Source organism: Caenorhabditis elegans, chromosome V, assembly GCF_000002985.6.
Source record: "Caenorhabditis elegans chromosome V".
Classification (NCBI taxonomy): Eukaryota; Metazoa; Nematoda; class Chromadorea; order Rhabditida; family Rhabditidae; genus Caenorhabditis; species Caenorhabditis elegans.
In genome coordinates, this window is record NC_003283.11 from 17,224,028 (window position 1) to 17,241,173 (window position 17,146).

The 17,146-nt window shown below is 36.6% G+C and overlaps 4 protein-coding genes and 3 pseudogenes across 8 annotated transcripts; 5 read left to right on the plus strand and 2 right to left on the minus strand.

The window, feature by feature from the left end:
- Nucleotides 1-1,058: 1,058 nt before the first annotated feature.
- Nucleotides 1,059-2,192, minus strand: srh-112 (Serpentine Receptor, class T; the record flags this gene model as incomplete). Its single annotated transcript, NM_074962.1, has 2 exons — nucleotides 1,059-1,708; nucleotides 1,832-2,192. 2 exons carry the CDS (start codon nucleotides 2,190-2,192, stop codon nucleotides 1,059-1,061), a joined length of 1,011 nt encoding a protein of 336 aa, NP_507363.1.
- On the plus strand, nucleotides 1,662-3,971 carry scl-25 (SCP domain-containing protein). Its single transcript, NM_074963.4, has 4 exons — nucleotides 1,662-3,343; nucleotides 3,387-3,521; nucleotides 3,577-3,776; nucleotides 3,823-3,971. The coding sequence occupies exons 1-4, from the start codon at nucleotides 3,152-3,154 to the stop codon at nucleotides 3,932-3,934; spliced, it is 639 nt and encodes a 212-aa protein (NP_507364.1). The 5' UTR covers nucleotides 1,662-3,151; the 3' UTR covers nucleotides 3,935-3,971.
- A 1,556-nt stretch (nucleotides 3,972-5,527) lies between these two features.
- On the plus strand, nucleotides 5,528-5,963 carry T19C9.6 (annotated as a pseudogene). Its single transcript has 3 exons — nucleotides 5,528-5,646; nucleotides 5,691-5,803; nucleotides 5,850-5,963. Coding segments are annotated over exons 1-3 (346 nt in total).
- Nucleotides 5,964-10,301: 4,338 nt separating this feature from the next.
- T19C9.9 lies at nucleotides 10,302-10,603 on the plus strand (annotated as a pseudogene). Its single transcript has one exon. A coding segment is annotated over exon 1 (302 nt).
- A 496-nt stretch (nucleotides 10,604-11,099) lies between these two features.
- On the minus strand, nucleotides 11,100-11,551 carry T19C9.11 (annotated as a pseudogene). The gene has a single exon. A coding segment is annotated over exon 1 (452 nt).
- A 1,013-nt stretch (nucleotides 11,552-12,564) lies between these two features.
- On the plus strand, nucleotides 12,565-15,219 carry T19C9.10 (ATP-dependent DNA helicase; the record flags this gene model as incomplete). 2 transcript variants are annotated; one of them, NM_001269807.3, is made up of 7 exons in its annotated part: nucleotides 12,565-12,694; nucleotides 13,396-13,588; nucleotides 13,634-13,860; nucleotides 13,903-14,145; nucleotides 14,189-14,325; nucleotides 14,934-15,135; nucleotides 15,185-15,219. In NM_001269807.3, the coding sequence occupies 4 exons, from the start codon at nucleotides 12,680-12,682 to the stop codon at nucleotides 14,068-14,070; spliced, it is 603 nt and encodes a 200-aa protein (NP_001256736.1). The 2 variants fall into 2 exon arrangements, with proteins under 2 accessions (NP_001256736.1, NP_001263912.1); NM_001276983.1 differs by lacking the exons at nucleotides 14,189-14,325; nucleotides 14,934-15,135; nucleotides 15,185-15,219 and having other exon boundaries at nucleotides 12,680-12,694; nucleotides 13,459-13,588; nucleotides 13,903-14,070.
- Nucleotides 15,070-16,694, plus strand: T19C9.8 (CUB_2 domain-containing protein). The gene is made up of 4 exons (NM_074966.3): nucleotides 15,070-15,138; nucleotides 15,185-15,710; nucleotides 15,963-16,286; nucleotides 16,431-16,694. Exons 1-4 carry the CDS (start codon nucleotides 15,078-15,080, stop codon nucleotides 16,627-16,629), a joined length of 1,110 nt encoding a protein of 369 aa, NP_507367.2. The 5' UTR covers nucleotides 15,070-15,077; the 3' UTR covers nucleotides 16,630-16,694.
- Nucleotides 16,695-17,146: the final 452 nt, after the last annotated feature.

A 17,146-nucleotide genomic window follows, 5' to 3' on the forward strand; every position in this document is an offset into this window, starting at 1 on the left:
TGGTTTTTAAATTTCGCCAGTTTTTACAATGAACATATCGATAGCTAAAACAACTATGTCACATCGATTAATAATTACTGCGTTTGTGTGAATTTGTTTTCAGAATGAGTCTTCAAAGTTAACAATCGTCGCAGTTTTCTTTCGGAAAAAGTTATTCTTATTCCGAACAACCATCACGAGTGATTATTCACAGAAAGAGTAAAGAGAATAGAGAGCTTACTGAAAAGTGTAGGCAATGCTCAAGGTTTATAATATCATTTTTGCAAGCGTTTTTGCAAGCGGAAATTAGATTTTTTTTAATTGTTTAGTTTTTCATTTAACCAACTGTTTGATTAACTGCTTAAGCCTAAGCCTGAAATTAACTGCCTAAGCCTATGCCTAAGCGAAATTCAAAGACTATCCTGAGCCAATTTTCACCAAAAAATTTTTCTTTCAGATAAAAGCATTAGAGTAGCAATAGCAGCCTTAAAATAGTAGAAAACAGTTGCCGCACTTCACGCGCTTTTATCTGAAACAAATTTTTTTTAAATAAAAACTTTCAATTACAAACTTGTTCTTTACAAAAAGCTCAACAACTTATTAGTTGATGACTTTTCTGTAAAAAATTTATCCGCCGAGATATGAGCTACCAAAGTGAATTAGGAAAATTGAAAAAAACAAAAGGAAAGTTATGAACCAGGCACCTTCTGATGGTTCCCTAGTAAGTATAAACATAATAATAATCTTAATAATGATAAAATAAAAATCTTAAGCCTAAAAAATTATTTATTTGGACAATACGTTAAAATAAACCTGTCTCTCCTCGTGAAATCAGTCGAAATCCAAATTCATTCGCTTCCCGCCACTTTTTTTTCCATTTTTCGTTGCAAAATTCTCAAAACTATCAAACAATTTTTCTGGTTTTTGAAAGTTATATTTGTAAGTTTTAGCACCTGGTCTTTTTAGTCTTTAATTGATAAAACATCATTTTTAATAAATCGTTAAACTTTAAGATATTAAATTTTATTTAGGAAAATACTATTATAATAGAGTTTGATCTATAAATTATTATTGTAACATTATAACTCTACACTTCTGTGGATGACGATTGCATTTTCTTTTCGGAGCATTTTCCTAATCGCTGCTCGATAGGGTTTGTGCACCATCATAATTGCAATGCTCTCGGCAAGCGCGTGAGTTGCAACACAAATTGCAGCCAAACTCATCCATTCTTGCCGATAATATCCCGCCCACGATGCCAACAAAACGGTCATGGCCGGAGCGATTATAACCAAAAGTGGCACCGAAGTCTGTGCCGTCACGCAGACCAAAAATATCTTCTGATCTCTTCGAGTAGTTTGTGACAGAGTGCGTGGAGGCGCAACATACAAGTAATATACAAGGCATGCGACATGAAATATAATGTTTCCAGATGTATGTGACATAACCAAGGCATAAACTAGAAAAATGTGGCTCGTCGTGCCCTCGAATACACAAACAGGAAATATGAAAAACTCTCGTGTAGGGCAAGGGTAAATAGCTAGAGCCCGTAATTTTCCAGCGTCTGATTCCTCGGCAATCATGACCATGCCAACGTATGCCGCTATGAACGGAGTGAGAAAATATGTGAAATAAGCAAAACGGGATGTTTTGCGATATATGCGAAATCGATTTTCGGGTAGAGAACTGCTACGGCTTTCGAATAAGAAGACGTATGAGCCGGCAACACCTGCAATGACGAAATATTACTAGAAAAGGCCAAGCTCTTCAGTAACTTTCAGTAACTACCGTAAAAAGACGCGCCAAAAATGGTGGTAAATGCGCACTCCGGATTTGTTAGGAAAACACTTACCTGCAAGCATTGCTCCTCCAAGAACTGCCTGATAAACAAATGGTACACCCAACCAGTTGAGCACACCAACGCTTGCAAACGCCATTATTGGTTGGAAAAAGTATAACGTAGAAAGTGTGCACATACAGATGTCAAACAATGCACAGAATAGGTGATTCAGAAAAAGTGGCAATTGCATTGGTTTCATTCTTGGCGGGGTCTTTGTGATAATAATGTAGAAAGCCAGGACTTGAACAGGTAATGAACAAAATTGAATAATGTGTATTGGATAGGCAACTGCTTGCCACGTGGCAAGAATGTTATAGGGTAGATTACATTTTGAGTAATTCGTTGCGTAATACTGCTCTAACGCTGTGGGCATAGTTTAGACGTTAATGGAAAATTAATAAATCTTTCCGGACTAACTACAACAGGTGATTTTCATATAACTTCTGTAAACTTTTGTTAAGAATCGTTTAGAAATTTATAAAATAATGTCATAAATTGCGTCGAAATATCCGTTTGCCGAACATCTATTTGCCCGAAGTTTTCTAAGGAATTTTTTATACGACGGAAACATTTGAACTGTGCCTTTTAAATTTTTTCCTGTTTTTCAAAAGATATTTTCATAGAATTTGCTTATTTTTCCAAATAGATGTAAGAACATTCGTAGGATGCGTACAATGTTGCCGATTAAAACTGAAATTCTGAAATTTCCAAAAAAAAAAACCAACAGTTTCAAAACCAGTTTGCAGAAAATTTTCGGCGATTGCCGTTTTTCCGGCAAATTCGAGAAATTGGCAATGTGCCGGTTTGCCGATTTACATGAAGTTTTCAATTCCGGCAATTTGCCGATTTACAAAAAAATCGTTTGCCATTTTTTCAAACGGTAATGGCTTCCTCTGAATGAAGTCGTTTTATGGTATTTTCGATTTAATAACAATTCTCTGAGTTAGATGATTTTTTTGAATACCTTGAAGCCGCAATTTTCTCACTTTTAGAAAAAAATTGATTTTTCTTATTCGATTTTGTTAGCTTTCAAATCTGACCAGACAGTTTTTGATTTTTTGATTTTAGGGCACATAAAAGGTCTCATCAAAAAAAACAGATTTGAGTGTGTGTGGAAACAGCTATGTAAACATCACTGAAACAAGAATGTAGGAACTATGCATGGAAACTTGGAAATTATCTCCATAAGAATCAAAACACGCGGTTTGCAGACTATAATATTTGAAACCCGGCTGGTCATACATAACTTTCCTTTTGTTGGCTTGCACTTAATCGTCTAGAGCAAAAGTATAAAAGAGATCTGATTTGTTTTGAAAAGTATCACTGGTTACAATGAAGCTTATCATTCTCCTCCTGGCTCTAACTGCAGCTGCTCATGCTGATCGTCACTTTAATCCACAACATCGATGGAACGCAGAAGCAATTGATAATATTGTTTTCATTCATAACAAACTAAGAAACGCTGCTTCGCATGGACTTTGGGAACGCCACAGCATCTCCAAATCGTCAAACATGCAACTACTGGTAAATTTTTTTAATTTTGTAATAATTTCAATATATTTTTAAGTCCTGGAATGAGTCATTGGTTGCGGAAGCCGAAAATGAAAAGTACTACTGTGAACCTGCGGATAACAAAAACCTACCTATCAAACTTGGAGATAACATCTACCAATACGATGTCAACACTTATGACGATATTGATGTAAGTTATGACGATATTGATGTAAGTAAAAAACATTTTAAATGTCGGGATTCAGGGCGTTGGAGCAATGGGAAGTATTAATAAGGATACACACGATGCGCTGAAATCCGAAGCGAAAGCTGCAAAGAATCGTCTTAGACAAATGCTTTACTCCAAATCTAAGTCAATTGGATGTATCTACGAAAGTTGTGACAAGATTGATTCGAAGGGGATCAACTATAACACTCGCCTTTTAATCTGCAAATATAGTCCTCCGTGAGTTGTTCAACCTGAAATGACGTTTGTATAGTTTCGATTTTAGATTGGAGAACATTGATGAGAAGCTGTTCGACAAAGGAGAGCCATGCTCTAACTGCCCAAGTGGGACTTCGTGTGGAACTGATCCAAATGAAATGATGAAACTTTGTAAATGAGTTCTTGAAAGTGTTTAATAAATTGGTCGAGCATTAACCTAATTTTTTATACAAAGATGAAAGTGTCGACAAAGGGATAAGCTTTCTTTTGGTCAAATGAACCAAGTAACCAAAAATTCAACAAAATATGTGTGTGGTGATACATCAAATCAGTTACTTTATCTGTACACGTATTTGTTTGTTGAATAAATTAATACCAACAAATTACACCAAAACGTATGTACATTGCCACTACCGTTGAATCAAATTTCCTTATCAGTTGAATACTTTTCATCTTATCAGAAAATTGATCTTCTGAACTCAAAATGTAATTTGAATAGCCAAAAAAATTGGAAATTGTGAAAACAAATAAAATTATTTAGATATCCTGTTTTAATCAATTTAAAATCATTCGCGTGATACGACAATACAGTCGATCACAATCCTCAACTAATGTCGGCTGCGCAATAAACAGCAACAGTTAAGTAAAATTTTGCAACAATTGGAATACATCAATAACGGACTTTTAACCAAAAAACAGAGAAATGAGAATTTAGCTTACCAGTTTGAACTTATTTTTCTAACCTACTAGCTACTTGAGAAAAAAATATATATACCGGCAATTGAGAATCATATCAAAGTTATTTTAAAATCAATACTTTTTTCATGAAAACCTTTCCAAAAATTATGTCAAAATTGACTCGCGTGATTTCGGCCGCTGAATATTTTTTCAACAAAAGTTTTTAGTTTTATACGTGTACGAAATTGTTGAAATTTCATTCTTCAAATTGATCGTTTTAACTGTAATAAAACATGTTTACATTTATTGCTTCCCATTGTTTGTCGAAGAATTAAAAAATTTTCACAAATCACATTATAATATATGTACATTGTCCTTGCCGCTGAATCACATTCCCTTTTCAGTTTACTACTACTTCCTTTATCAAAAATTGATATTCTGTTCTCATATGGTAGGCCAGCCAACCAATAAAACCAATTGAACTTGGAAATTGTGAAATCAAGGCTAGTATTGTAAATATGTCAACTTTTTTTACTTTATGAAAACCCAGTAGTTCTGATGTTTGTGATGTTGATGTGGACAAATTGTAATTAATATTTGAAAATTTCGTATCATGAAATACCCCGGTTTTTTATGTTGTGGGTCTTTTAGAAATTCTATTCAAAAGCAATCACGCAGAATGTCAACTGCTGTAATTGTTTCCAAAATAATGCCGATAAACTTTTTAAAAATCTCACACTTAGAAAAAATAATACATACTGTCAGTTGAATCCTTTTCGCTTAATTTAATAGTTTTTGATTTATATGTGTCACTACAAGCAATAAATTAATTCAGAAATGCCATAAAACATACGGCGTGATTAATTGAATTAAGTGCTGATCAAACTGATCGAATTCTTATCAACTACGCTTCATTATGAAATTTTGTTTGCCGTAAGTTCCAATATTTAAGAGCCCCACTCCGTGCAACATTTATATCATTATAAAATGATAGTTTATGTTTTACTACTGCTGGTTTCGTTTGCGGAGTCGCAATCCGATTTCAGTAGGTTTTTTTTTTCTCAAAACTTGGAAGCAATCTGAAAATTTTGCAGAATGCAACGGACAATACTCTGTTGACAAACCCGACGATGGAATTCAACTGTGGTACCCGTACATGTTTACAAGCTACTCGTTGCCATATTTTCCATCCAATTATTCATGTGAATATGAGGTAAAAAGATGGGGGTAAACCGTGGGACATGTATCAATTTTCAGATCAATGTGCCTCAAAACTGGTACGCTGTGGTTCATTTATCCGTTCGATGCCCGACTTTTGTAATGAACCCGCTTCCAGTTCAGGTAACCGGGGCTCTGCTAGGAGTTGTGGAGTAAGTTGCGAAATTCGATGCACAGGCTTAAGGGTTTTCATTTCAGAGTTTTTTCGTCGGATGATGAAGTTTTCTTTTTTGATTCCACTGGTGGAAAGATCAACCTTGTCGCAGATAATGGATTGGTTCAATTCGGTTTTGTTGTTAAGTGGGTTCAGTGTAAGTTGAAAGATAGGGGCGATTCCTATGGAATTTCTGGGCATCTATGCATACCGTGAACAATGTGTTCTAGTTTAGTGATGCTGACCTATATTGATGTCGGTTGCGCAAATTTCTGCAAAATCATCCAAAATTCGTGAATTGGAAACTGGCGAATAAGGCGTTTTATGCATATGTAGTAAATGCTAATCATAAAATAAACTATAAAATTGTAGTGCACCTTCTCGCGAAAGTTTGTAATAACTGTTATGCAGTGATTTTCAACAGTAGCATTCACAGATGAGATGAATAATAATAATTTATTCACTAACTTTGCAATATAGGTGTAAACCTTCAAATTGGACATTTGAAAATAAAAGAAAGTAAATAATAAGATGACCGATTGGAGCTAGTCCATGGCCAAATGGAGACTAGTAAAATTATATTACAATCACAATAAGATCAAAGTAAAGGAGGAAGAGGAGATTATAACATTATGCATATTCATTGAGAGGGAGGCAGGAAATGCGCTTGAAGAACGTATTGCCTGACACTGGCACAGGAAAAAGTTTTGATATTTTATTCCAAATTGTAAGATGTGTGTGTAAGAAGCTATTGTTATTTGTTTTGCCAATTGCAGTCATTTGGTATGGAAACCGGGGCGATTTAGATGTTTTAAGGTACTGGGCTAAATTGTGAAAGTAATATTTACCGGTTATTATGTTGTGGAATGTTTTTAATATAAGGAGAATCCGTCTGTGTTCCAGAGAGCTCTGGTCAGCTTGAATCAGGCGATGATCATACGAATCGTAGGAAATTTTGCATCTCTTAAAAACGTGCCTAGAGTAGAAACGTAAAGGTTGCTCTAATTTTGCTGAGAGTGATGATGATTTGGGATGATATATTTCACATCCATATTCGAGAATGGGTCGGATGTAAATGTTGAAGAGTTTGAAGTAAAAAGGCATATTCAGAGATTGGAAGTTTTTAAGAATTTGTCGACATTTGAACATTGCAGCGTTAACTTTGATGATAATATGTTTGTCATAAGCCAATCGATCGTCAATCCATATACCAAGATCACGAGCTTTAGAACAGGAATGAATCTTTTGGCCGTTGACATAGTATTCACATTTCGGGTTTTTCTTACCTATATGGAGAACATTAGTTTTATTTTCTGCTAAATTGAGTTGCCACTTTGTACACCACGCTTCAATTAATGAGATTGAAGATTTAAGGCTTTTACAGTTATTGCTAAAAAGTTTCAGGTCATCGGCAAATGCCATAGCATGAACATCAGGAGGAAACTGTTCAAGAATGTCATTTATATAAATTAAGAACAGGAAAGGGCCAGTAACGGTGCCTTGAAGCACACCAGAGGAGTTTTTGTATGAAGAATCAGATAAACAGTCTCCAATTTTAACTTTAGAGACTCTATTGGAAAGGAAAGATCTAAACCAAGCACATAAGTTATCATCGACACCGAAATTTCTGATTTTGCTGAGAAGAAGTTCATGAGGGACAGAATCAAAGGCCTTGGCAAAATCGAAAAGAACAATGTCGATGTACTGATTTGGGTCTGCTAAGATTTTGTGATATATAGAAGAGGCGTTTAGAAGAGCAGTAGTGCAAGACCTATTGTTGAGGAATCCAAATTGGAACTTGGAAATCTTGGGAGAGAAAGTTTTCATAATTGGATTTAGAACAATTCGTTCGAAAAGTCTAGACAGGGGATGAGTGAGAGCGATTGGTCGGAAATTTTTGGGGTCGCTGGAATTGCCTTTTTTATAAACTGGAACCACAATAGAGGTTTTCCAGCAAGAGGGGAATGATTTGCTAGTCAGGAATTCATTAAATATGAGCGAAAGAGGAATAGTGATAGAGTCGGAACATTTTTTGATTACAAAAAAATTAATATTGTCTTGGGAATATCCAATTTTAGGTTTTAACTTAAGGATAGTACTAGCAATTGTAATAGGAGAGGTATCAATAGGGGAAAGCGTACTCTGACAGGAGGGAAATGTTGGAAAGGGGGGATCATGAGTAGTAAAGCTTTTGGCAAATTCTTTTACTAGAACTTCAGCCATTAGCAACGGATTGTCGACGTTTACATTATCGATGGAAAAGTGAGTGAGGGAAGTGGAGGGCTTGATACGGTTTCTAATGAACGAAAAGAGATTTTTTGAGTTTTTACAGTTGATTATCTTATTTTCAAGATTCACATTTTTCTTTTTGAGGAATTTCAACCTGGGTTTAACCTTGCTTTTTAACACTGATGAGATAGAGTTAGGATGGAGTTTGCGAAGTTTTCTGTATAACTTTTTGCCAGTAATTTTTTGACACTGAGCTTTGGTGATTGAGCATCTAGGGGTGAAATCTGAGATGAGCTCGTTGAATATTTTAAGGAAGTGATTAAGCTTAGAATCAGGAGTAGCAAAGTACGAAAATTGTTTGGGCCAGTTATATGCCGCTAAATGATTATTAAGTTGTAGAAAGTCACATTTTCTGAAGTTCAGAAAGGACTTAGGCAGTATGACAGGCGTGGGGGTATGAGGGAGAGCTAATGAGAAGTGAATAGAAACATGATCAGAATTTATAAATGGGGATCCTGGTTTCAAATTTTGTAGTATGTCAGGATTATTGGTAAAAATGAGATCAAGATAGTTGCCCTTGTTTGAGCTCGTGAAGCGAGAAGGAAAGTTAACTAATTGGACTAGGTTGTGGAATTTCATCCAATTGAAAAGATATTCAGAGTTAAGCGGGAGATTATTTGAATTCCATCGGGTGTTAGCAAAGTTAAAGTCACCGAGAAGGACAAAGGAGTAGGTCGGAATATCAATAAGATGGTTAAGATTGTTAAATAGTTCAGAAGTTCTACGTACGGCAATAGAAGGTGGTCGGTATGTCAAAATGAAACGGGTTTTGGAAGGTTTATGATCTAGAGCGAGAATCTCGCAGAAATGCTTAGGGTAAAAGGAAGGAGGTATGAAGACTGGAGTCAGAGCCAGCTTATTTTGAAAGAAAACAGCGGTACCGCCTCCGTGTTTTTTCGGATGGCAGTTGAGACGGTCAGATCTTATGCAAGTATAGTGAGGGTTGGAACATAAGGAGTTAGTGAACTTATCGTCAAGAAAGGTTTCTGTAACAAACAAAATATCAATACTATTTGAGGCTAGAAAATTGTGAACGAAAGCAAGTTTTTCGGGAGATGCAATTGTGTAGGTCGGAAAAGGACGAGGAGTGACCAGATCCACAATTTCAAGATCTCTGACAACGTGCGCGATGCAACCCGCGGCCTTGTTAGCTTCGTAAGCTTCCTTGCGGAGTTCACGAAGACCGACAAGCTCAAGGGGAGTAAGGTCCCTACGCGCGCGGATGGGTCGGGAAGATTTGGGGATAGCAGAGAAACTGCGCCAGTTTTTGTAAAAGCCATTAAGAAACTCATCGCGGTGTGATTCAGAAGAGAAACGAACTTTGGTAGGGCGGGAAACAATGTTAGGATTTTTGCAGGTAACTCTAAAGACTTCGGTGGGAACGGGAAGAGAGAATTCAAGAGAAAAGGATTTAACCAAATCAAAATCAGAACTAACTTGATCCGGGTTCTTAGCATCAGGAAGATGTTCGAGCACAGCCAAGTTTGACTTCTTTTCATACGAATGAGTTGTGGAGACCAATTCCAATGTATCACTGACTTGCTTCAAAATTGGGTTCTTTTGGATAACAGACGTGTAGAGAGCACGATTCGCAGCAGGTTTCTTAATGAACACAGAGTTGATAGTTGGAGAGCGCACTTTTCGAAGGGAGAGGGGAGAGGCACAATCAATATTGTCAGTGCCAGAAACTTTCTCCTTGCTCTTCTCTCCTTCCAAGTGCAATTTGCTCAGTTCAGATTGAAGTTTACCGATCATAATTTGCTGGGATCGGACAATCAGATCCAAAGAGTTGCACAAGGCTTCTAACTTGAAAACCTTGGCGTTGAGAGATCCAATCGTTGGAACAGCGCTCTTTTTGACATTGATAAAACGCTTTCTTTTGGACTTTGGAGAGTCAGACGTCATTTCCGCATCAATATCCATTGAAGTGGACTGATCCTCGACCAAAAGCGATTTGTTGATATCCGTATCTTTTGGAATAGAATCCACTTTTTTTTTGGGAGGCATTTTGAGAGTCGATCGATATGGGAGCGCACGACAGAGACAACCGCACGGCAGGAGGACGAACGGCGGGTGGACGAACGGCGGGATATACCCTTACACAACCATACACACCCATCTCTTCCACAAAGAATGTTCACGCCTAGCTTCTGCAAACATCTTACTCGACTATATAATGAAAATATCTAATGTGCAACAAACTTATAGATACTTACACCTCATTCAACCGACTCGATCTCAACAAGTCCATCTCCGATGCATCTTTGATTCACAATGGATTGAATCAAAATTACCTGATTACAACATTGCCAGAGAGCCAAGTATCTGCCACAGTTTTGATGCCTGATGACAAAGCCGGGCTAGGTTATTTACGCGGAGTTTTATTCTATGATGGTCTTAGCCAATATCAGCCATTTTTGGGAACAGGTCGCGAACTTTTGGATCGAAAAACTCAACTTGTGTCTAGTGGATCAAACTTGACAGTTGTGTGTCTCGACGATTCATTTGAAAAGTATTCGAAAAGCGTCATGCGATGCCGAAAAATGACGAAAATTTTTCGGCATTCGCCGATCTTTCGAAGAGTCCATATTAAATCTGTCACGTGTCGACGTGTGGAACGAACAAGTATCGATTAACGTGTGTTACAAAACATCAAACATTAACAGAGGCAAAGATCAGGTGTGAATGCGTAAGTGCACCTGCTTTGTTAATGTCTTAAATGTCAATGAAAACTTAGTGAACCTTCCAACATCGCCTACTGTAGCAACGTTATCAAGTGTTGGTTGTGGACAAAAAATTAAAATAACTGAAAGCCCCACACAAAATATGACATTACTGCTAAGTCAGGAGCCAGCTAGCTTATTAGTTTCAGGTAGTGGTTGGGTTAGCGCCATAAGAAGTACGTGCAACTACATGTTCTGTCATCAAAAATGGAATGGGTTAGTTTTCAGTGTGTGGTCTCACCTTTTCCATGGTTTTAATTATTTGTAACTTTGCGACAAACTAACCCCGTCACTAGCGATTTGTACTTTGGTATGTACAGAATCACAAATCGTTGTACCGCAGCCAAAAACGAAAACATTATAATACATCCATACACAAAATTGCACACAAATACAGCATACACGCCCATGTAAACCAGCAAGCTTTCCGACATTGTATCTTCTTTGTGTTCTCCAACAAGTCGCAAAACAAAAATAATATCGTAAAATACCAAGGAGCCACCGGAAACATAATACATTTGATTGAATATCAAAGTATGAAACTCGGATTTGTACGAGTTTGGTTGAGATTTCCGTCGACGGTTATAAATAAAAAGTGAAACAAATGTAATGTTGTTCAACACGTTCAGTACAAGAAGTGCCATTTCTTTGATATAAAGCAACGAAATCTCATAGACTTCAAGTTTTCCTTGGACTAGTTGAACATTCTCGCGATGGAGGTAATAATCCATTATACTAATGTTTGTGGATAACATAATATTTGACTGAAAATGTAATCACCTGTCAGAAATAATAGTTTAATCAAAATGTCACATTCTCGAAGATCATTGGTCAGGAAATTTTGAAAACTAGGGTGCGCCATCTGAAATCAAAAAATTTAAAGAAGAATAATGTGTTATTTTAGAATTACTCTTACAGTCGTTCAAAATTGCACTCTTAAATGAGATAAAATCTCCGCGGAACCTCATGTTTTAGCTGTCTGCATCCCGAACTTGTATACAGCACAGTCTCCTCCAGTGGAAATCGGTTTTTTGGCGCACTTCTCGTGCATCGCGTGGAAAATTGAGAAATTACCGAAAACTTTCAATTTACTGTTTTTCTTTATATTTTTTATGACATAAGCTTTGGTGGAAAATTACTTTTCAAATAAACATCAATTTCCACTAGAAAAATGATGATAAATATACAAAATATGAGAAAAACTCAATTTTTAGCTGTCTGTACTTTTTATATCAGCGCTTTTATTTTTGAACCAAACTCAAAAATGTTATTTTCTCCACCTTGCCCTCAATTAGCTTTACAATTGATACCTAATTAAAAAGTATGAAATCGATTTTAAACCCATGAAAACTGAAGCAAATCACTTTTCAACGGTAAAATTTTCCCACGCTCACGAGAAACGCGCAAGGCGCCTTGTTGGGTCATTTCCACGTGAGGAGGCAGTGTACAGTCTCTAACGAGAGTTCAATGCGTTTCTTTTCAAATTTCATTAACACAATTTTGGGTATTATTTAAATTTATTTAAAAAAATAAGAACATATTACAAAGGATCGTTGCTTCCGAACCTATTAATCTGAAAAAAAAATTTTTTAAAAAAGTTTGAATTTGAAATTAATAAATGATTTAGTATCCCACAAGCGTGACAAAACACAAACTTCCCCTAATCTTGATTTTTCAATACGGAGATCTTTTCTTCAAAAAATAGATAAGTTTGAACAGTGGTGTTCTTTTTCTTTTGACACCCCTCGTCTTTATCTTGATTTTTCAACACACAGTTGTACTTTTATTTTACAGGCTGTGAAGTCTCTACATTTATTTTTAATGTTGGCTGAGAGATATTCTGATTCTATTATGTGCAAGTAATGTGCAAAAGGACGGTAAGTATATTTAAATTGAAAATAAAACTGAATCCGTTTTCGGCAAATATTTTCCTTCTTTTCAACTTTTACAAACCATCTTTTCGTTGCTCACCGGCTGCCTATTTGCAATGAAACTATGCAAACGCGCCCGAACGCAAACGCTGATGGTGGACTCCTCTCGGACATTTCATTTCATTTTATTTTACTTTTCGAATCTTTTTTTTTGTATATTTTCAGAAAATTCACATGATTTTTTATTTGATTAAAAGAAAATGACAAAAATTGGCAAAAAGCTCTGAATCATGGCCGAAGAATTTTCCTCGTACGCGCTTTTATTTGCTAAGCCATTTATTGAATTGGCTAACGGTTTTCTAGTCCCCGGACATTCAATAATGGCCAGCCAGTGGGCACATGTTCATTAAAACTAATCTCTATTATCTCTTGAAGGTGGAGTACCAAAACTTGAATCTCAAATTTTGGATAAAAATATATCTTTTTTTTCTAAATTTTGAGCCACCATAACTTTTTTTGGAGAATTTTCAGAATTTCTCATTACGAAATTTGATAGTTTGGGACCATTTTGGATCTAAAAAAGATAAATGTGCAGTAACGTGTGCTCTAGCAAGTTCTTCAACTAGTATTGAAAGAGTTACATTCCACAAATTTTTCAAGTTCCAATCGAGGAACCAAATGAAATTCCAACAGAGTTTAAATTTGAGATCAATCTAAACAAATACAAGGATTTGCACTATATCATCATAGACGAGATAACAGCTCTTCAGGGCTGGTGTCTTGATTACGCTGACCGATTCATGAAATGGGTCAAGCAAAACGATGAACCATTTGGAGGTTTATCTATAATATACGTTGGAGACATGCTCCAGTGTCAAATAGGGCAAAAGTTTTGTTTTGGTGAGTGAATCAATATAAAACGAGTAGAAATAATATTTTTTATAGCCCAATGCTGGACAGACGTAATGTTCACCGAATTAACAGCAGCACACCAACAAGACATCGACCAGGACCCTTTTTTTACAGCGCCTGGTGAGATGGAGGTTCGGTGTGAATTGTGCCAAGGTGATTGGAATATTGTGGTGATCGTGGAAAAATTTCTAACATTTGAGAGACCAAATTGTGCCGTTCTTGTGCGGTTCAATTCAACAGCGGATAAAATAAACAATGCAGTAGGTTCAAACTGTAAATCACCAAAACTTAATTTTTTTCAGATCGTAAAGAAGAAATTTGAAAAGCATTTTATCGTTTACAACGAACTTTACAAACCTGCAGCAATCGATGGTCCAATGCGCACAAAAATCGAAGGAGATGAAGATTACTTTTACATTGCTAGAGGGAGCCGTTCACAAGCCGATACAGATATTCCCAAAAAATTATAGTCAACGGTGGTGAGATTGGCACAGTATATGGATTCGATAGGGAAAACGAAGGATTCATTTTTCGTATAAAATAGAGTGAGTATACAATTTAATATAGGTAGTTATGCCATTTTTGCAGAACCGATCAACCACGGCGAATGGTACAAGCTGAGCCGGCATAGAACCCAGAATGGAGAGCTCGTTAATAACATTTTTGGGTTGAAAGCGGCACACTCGATGAACTGCGTCAAGGGTCAAGGGTTGAATATAGATAAGGTAATCCTGGACACTTACCCTAAAATGGATCCTACCCATTTCTTCACCGGAGCAAGTAGAGAGAGAGAATGGGAACCGATTTATTGGTTACACAGATTGGATCCATGGAGACTTTGACCGAACTGTCCACAATAATCAGCGTCGGTTTGGGCATGAGAAGCAACGTCGCAATGCAATCAAATTTGTATTGTTTGCTTGATAAATTTTTTTTGGGATTTGGTGTATGTGGTATTTTTGATTGAATAATTTATTGCATTGAAAACCACCGACTGTGTACAAAAAAATTTAAAAAAAACAGACATAAGAATTAGGTGAAAAAAGTCATATGTTTCGAAAATGAAAGGCTCAAAAAAGGCCCAAAAGCAACATTTGGCCAGGCTTGCATGATCAATCAATTTTTTCTCCAAAAGACATTTGACAGTCAAACGGTAGACAAACCGGTGACACCAAGATTTTTATAGCTTGAAAAAAAGTTCTATATGGAGGGGCTTCAAGCCAAAACACGAGGCTACAGAAAACTTCCAAATAGTTATTATTAAAGTTGACAAACCTACACTATTCTGTAAACAAACTTTTGATCTTTCATCCTCAAATTAAATTTTTATCAGGTGAAAAATTATGCAAACAGTTTTATGAATCACTGATACCGTTTCATTTTGGTTACGAAATCGTTTTTTGCTGGCTTATCAGTGAAGTGCCACGAAAATTTCCCATATAAGTAATGCCTTCATTTACAATTACTTCGTTTGAAAATGATTGCAACTCTTCTATTTTTCATGTGCTGTTTGCATTCTACGCTGTCAAAAACACAGTGTAAGTGAGCTTAAATCATTAAATTCAGTATTTTAAACATCTGCAGATGATACGTATCCAACACTTTATGTAAACATTTTCGCCGACGACACTCAACCACGTGTTTTGGCTTGTGAACAACAGTCACTATTTATCAAAGCGGACACTAGAGTGACTGTAACAATGCTTGGTGGAATTGGAAATGACAATACAGAGTATCTGCGTGGAGCACTGTTTTTCGATGGTCCTAACACAAACGCAACTTTTATTGGAACTGGATTTCAACTTTTAAATCGTAGCTCTCCTTTTGTGGCAAGTGGGCAATATATGACAGTTATGGGAGTTGAAACACACTCAAATTATTACTTCGCATTTCAAGATTTCGAAAATGTTAAGAATATCACACAACTTCAATGGCTACAAGAAAACGTTGTTGAATTAGATGGCGCCAATGGGACAGTGGCTATGCAACTTTACGCACCAGGTTCCTTCGACACAAAATATGTTCTCAGTAGTTTCGAGGGCGACGGAAAATTGGATGTTTACAATGGAGTGATCACAAAGAATCAGGCAAACCGTGTAGCTAGTTACCAGTAAGTTGTTTGATTCTATGGAGAATGTTATCACTTTGATATGCGCCCAAATAGTGTAAGAATTTCCTGAAACTGAATAAATTCTACAGTAACCTTACAAGACCCCTACAGTACCTCTATCAAGTCACTTACACTTATCCAGTTATAACTGTAAATTGTGTAGACGGATGTTAGTTTCCAGTTGTGTCATAAGATCTGCGAGCTCGTTTTTCATCTCTGACCCCTTTAAAAACGTTTCTAACTAATTTTCAGTGCTGGAAATTGCTCAATGAATCTACCCCAAATGTTGTTCGGTGATTTCACTACGTTTTTGTACACCGGTACCAAATCCAAGTTAGTCTTAACACATGACTATAATTCATTCTACGAAATGAATGGATTAATCGGCAGGAAGGCATTTATGGCTTCGTACTTTTATGGCACAGATTCGTCCCATCAAGGTATTGTAGCTGACTTCTCTGTGCAACGGAACAGTGGCACCAGTTTTAGAGTTTCTATTTGGTCAGACAATTTTAATGAGCAGACTAGTCAGCTGATAATCGAATGGCCAGGCTACGACAAATATTCTTCTAATATGTGAGTTTGTTAACTAGTTTTTGATTTTTTTTTTTTGGATGGATTTGAGTTCTTCTTCTATCAAATTTTGATTCAAAAAATTATTATTTATCTCAATAAAGTCAGCTAAATTTGCTGGATATCATACAAATACAATATCTTCAGGTACAATATAACAAATTTATCACCAACCGGAAATTATACATTTGAAATTACAAGTTACTCGATGAGCGTGGAATATTATTTCGACTCTGAAAACACAACGTCCAAGGGAATATACATAGATGTTGAACTCATTAAAGGATCTTCCGCTTTGTATTATATCTATGTAATTGGTTTGGTGTGCCTGTGGATGATTTATTGAAAATAAATAGTCGTCATAAGTTCTTGTAAAAACATCTATTGACGAATGAAAATTTTTGAGAAGAAGCTCCAGCTTGTTATCAGCAATTACATTTGTGTACTCTTTTTGCCGTATTGTTTGAACAGTGTTATCTGTTGCCCAATGATTAAAATGCAACGTTGAGGTGGTCGCTTCCTAATTAGAAATGGTGACAACTTCATGTCGGCCAAGAAAATTTGACTAAAAACGGCTTATTCCGACTGAATGGGCAAGGCTTGATTATAACTTAAACAATTCAGCCTAGCGAAGTTTGCCAGAAGAAATATCCAAAGTCAATGGACAATTCTATTCGGTCTTGGCGTGGCTGAAAAAATTGGGCAATGGCTCAAGTAGGGCTCCCAGGCGCGGAATGCGGGCCTCACGCCGACGCCGCGCGCCGCTGTGTTTGTGCAGCGAAGTGCGAAGGTAGTAATTTGAAGCGGCCGACACGTTCGGAGTTTTGCGCCGCACATGCGGCGTGGGTCACGCCGTGAGGCCA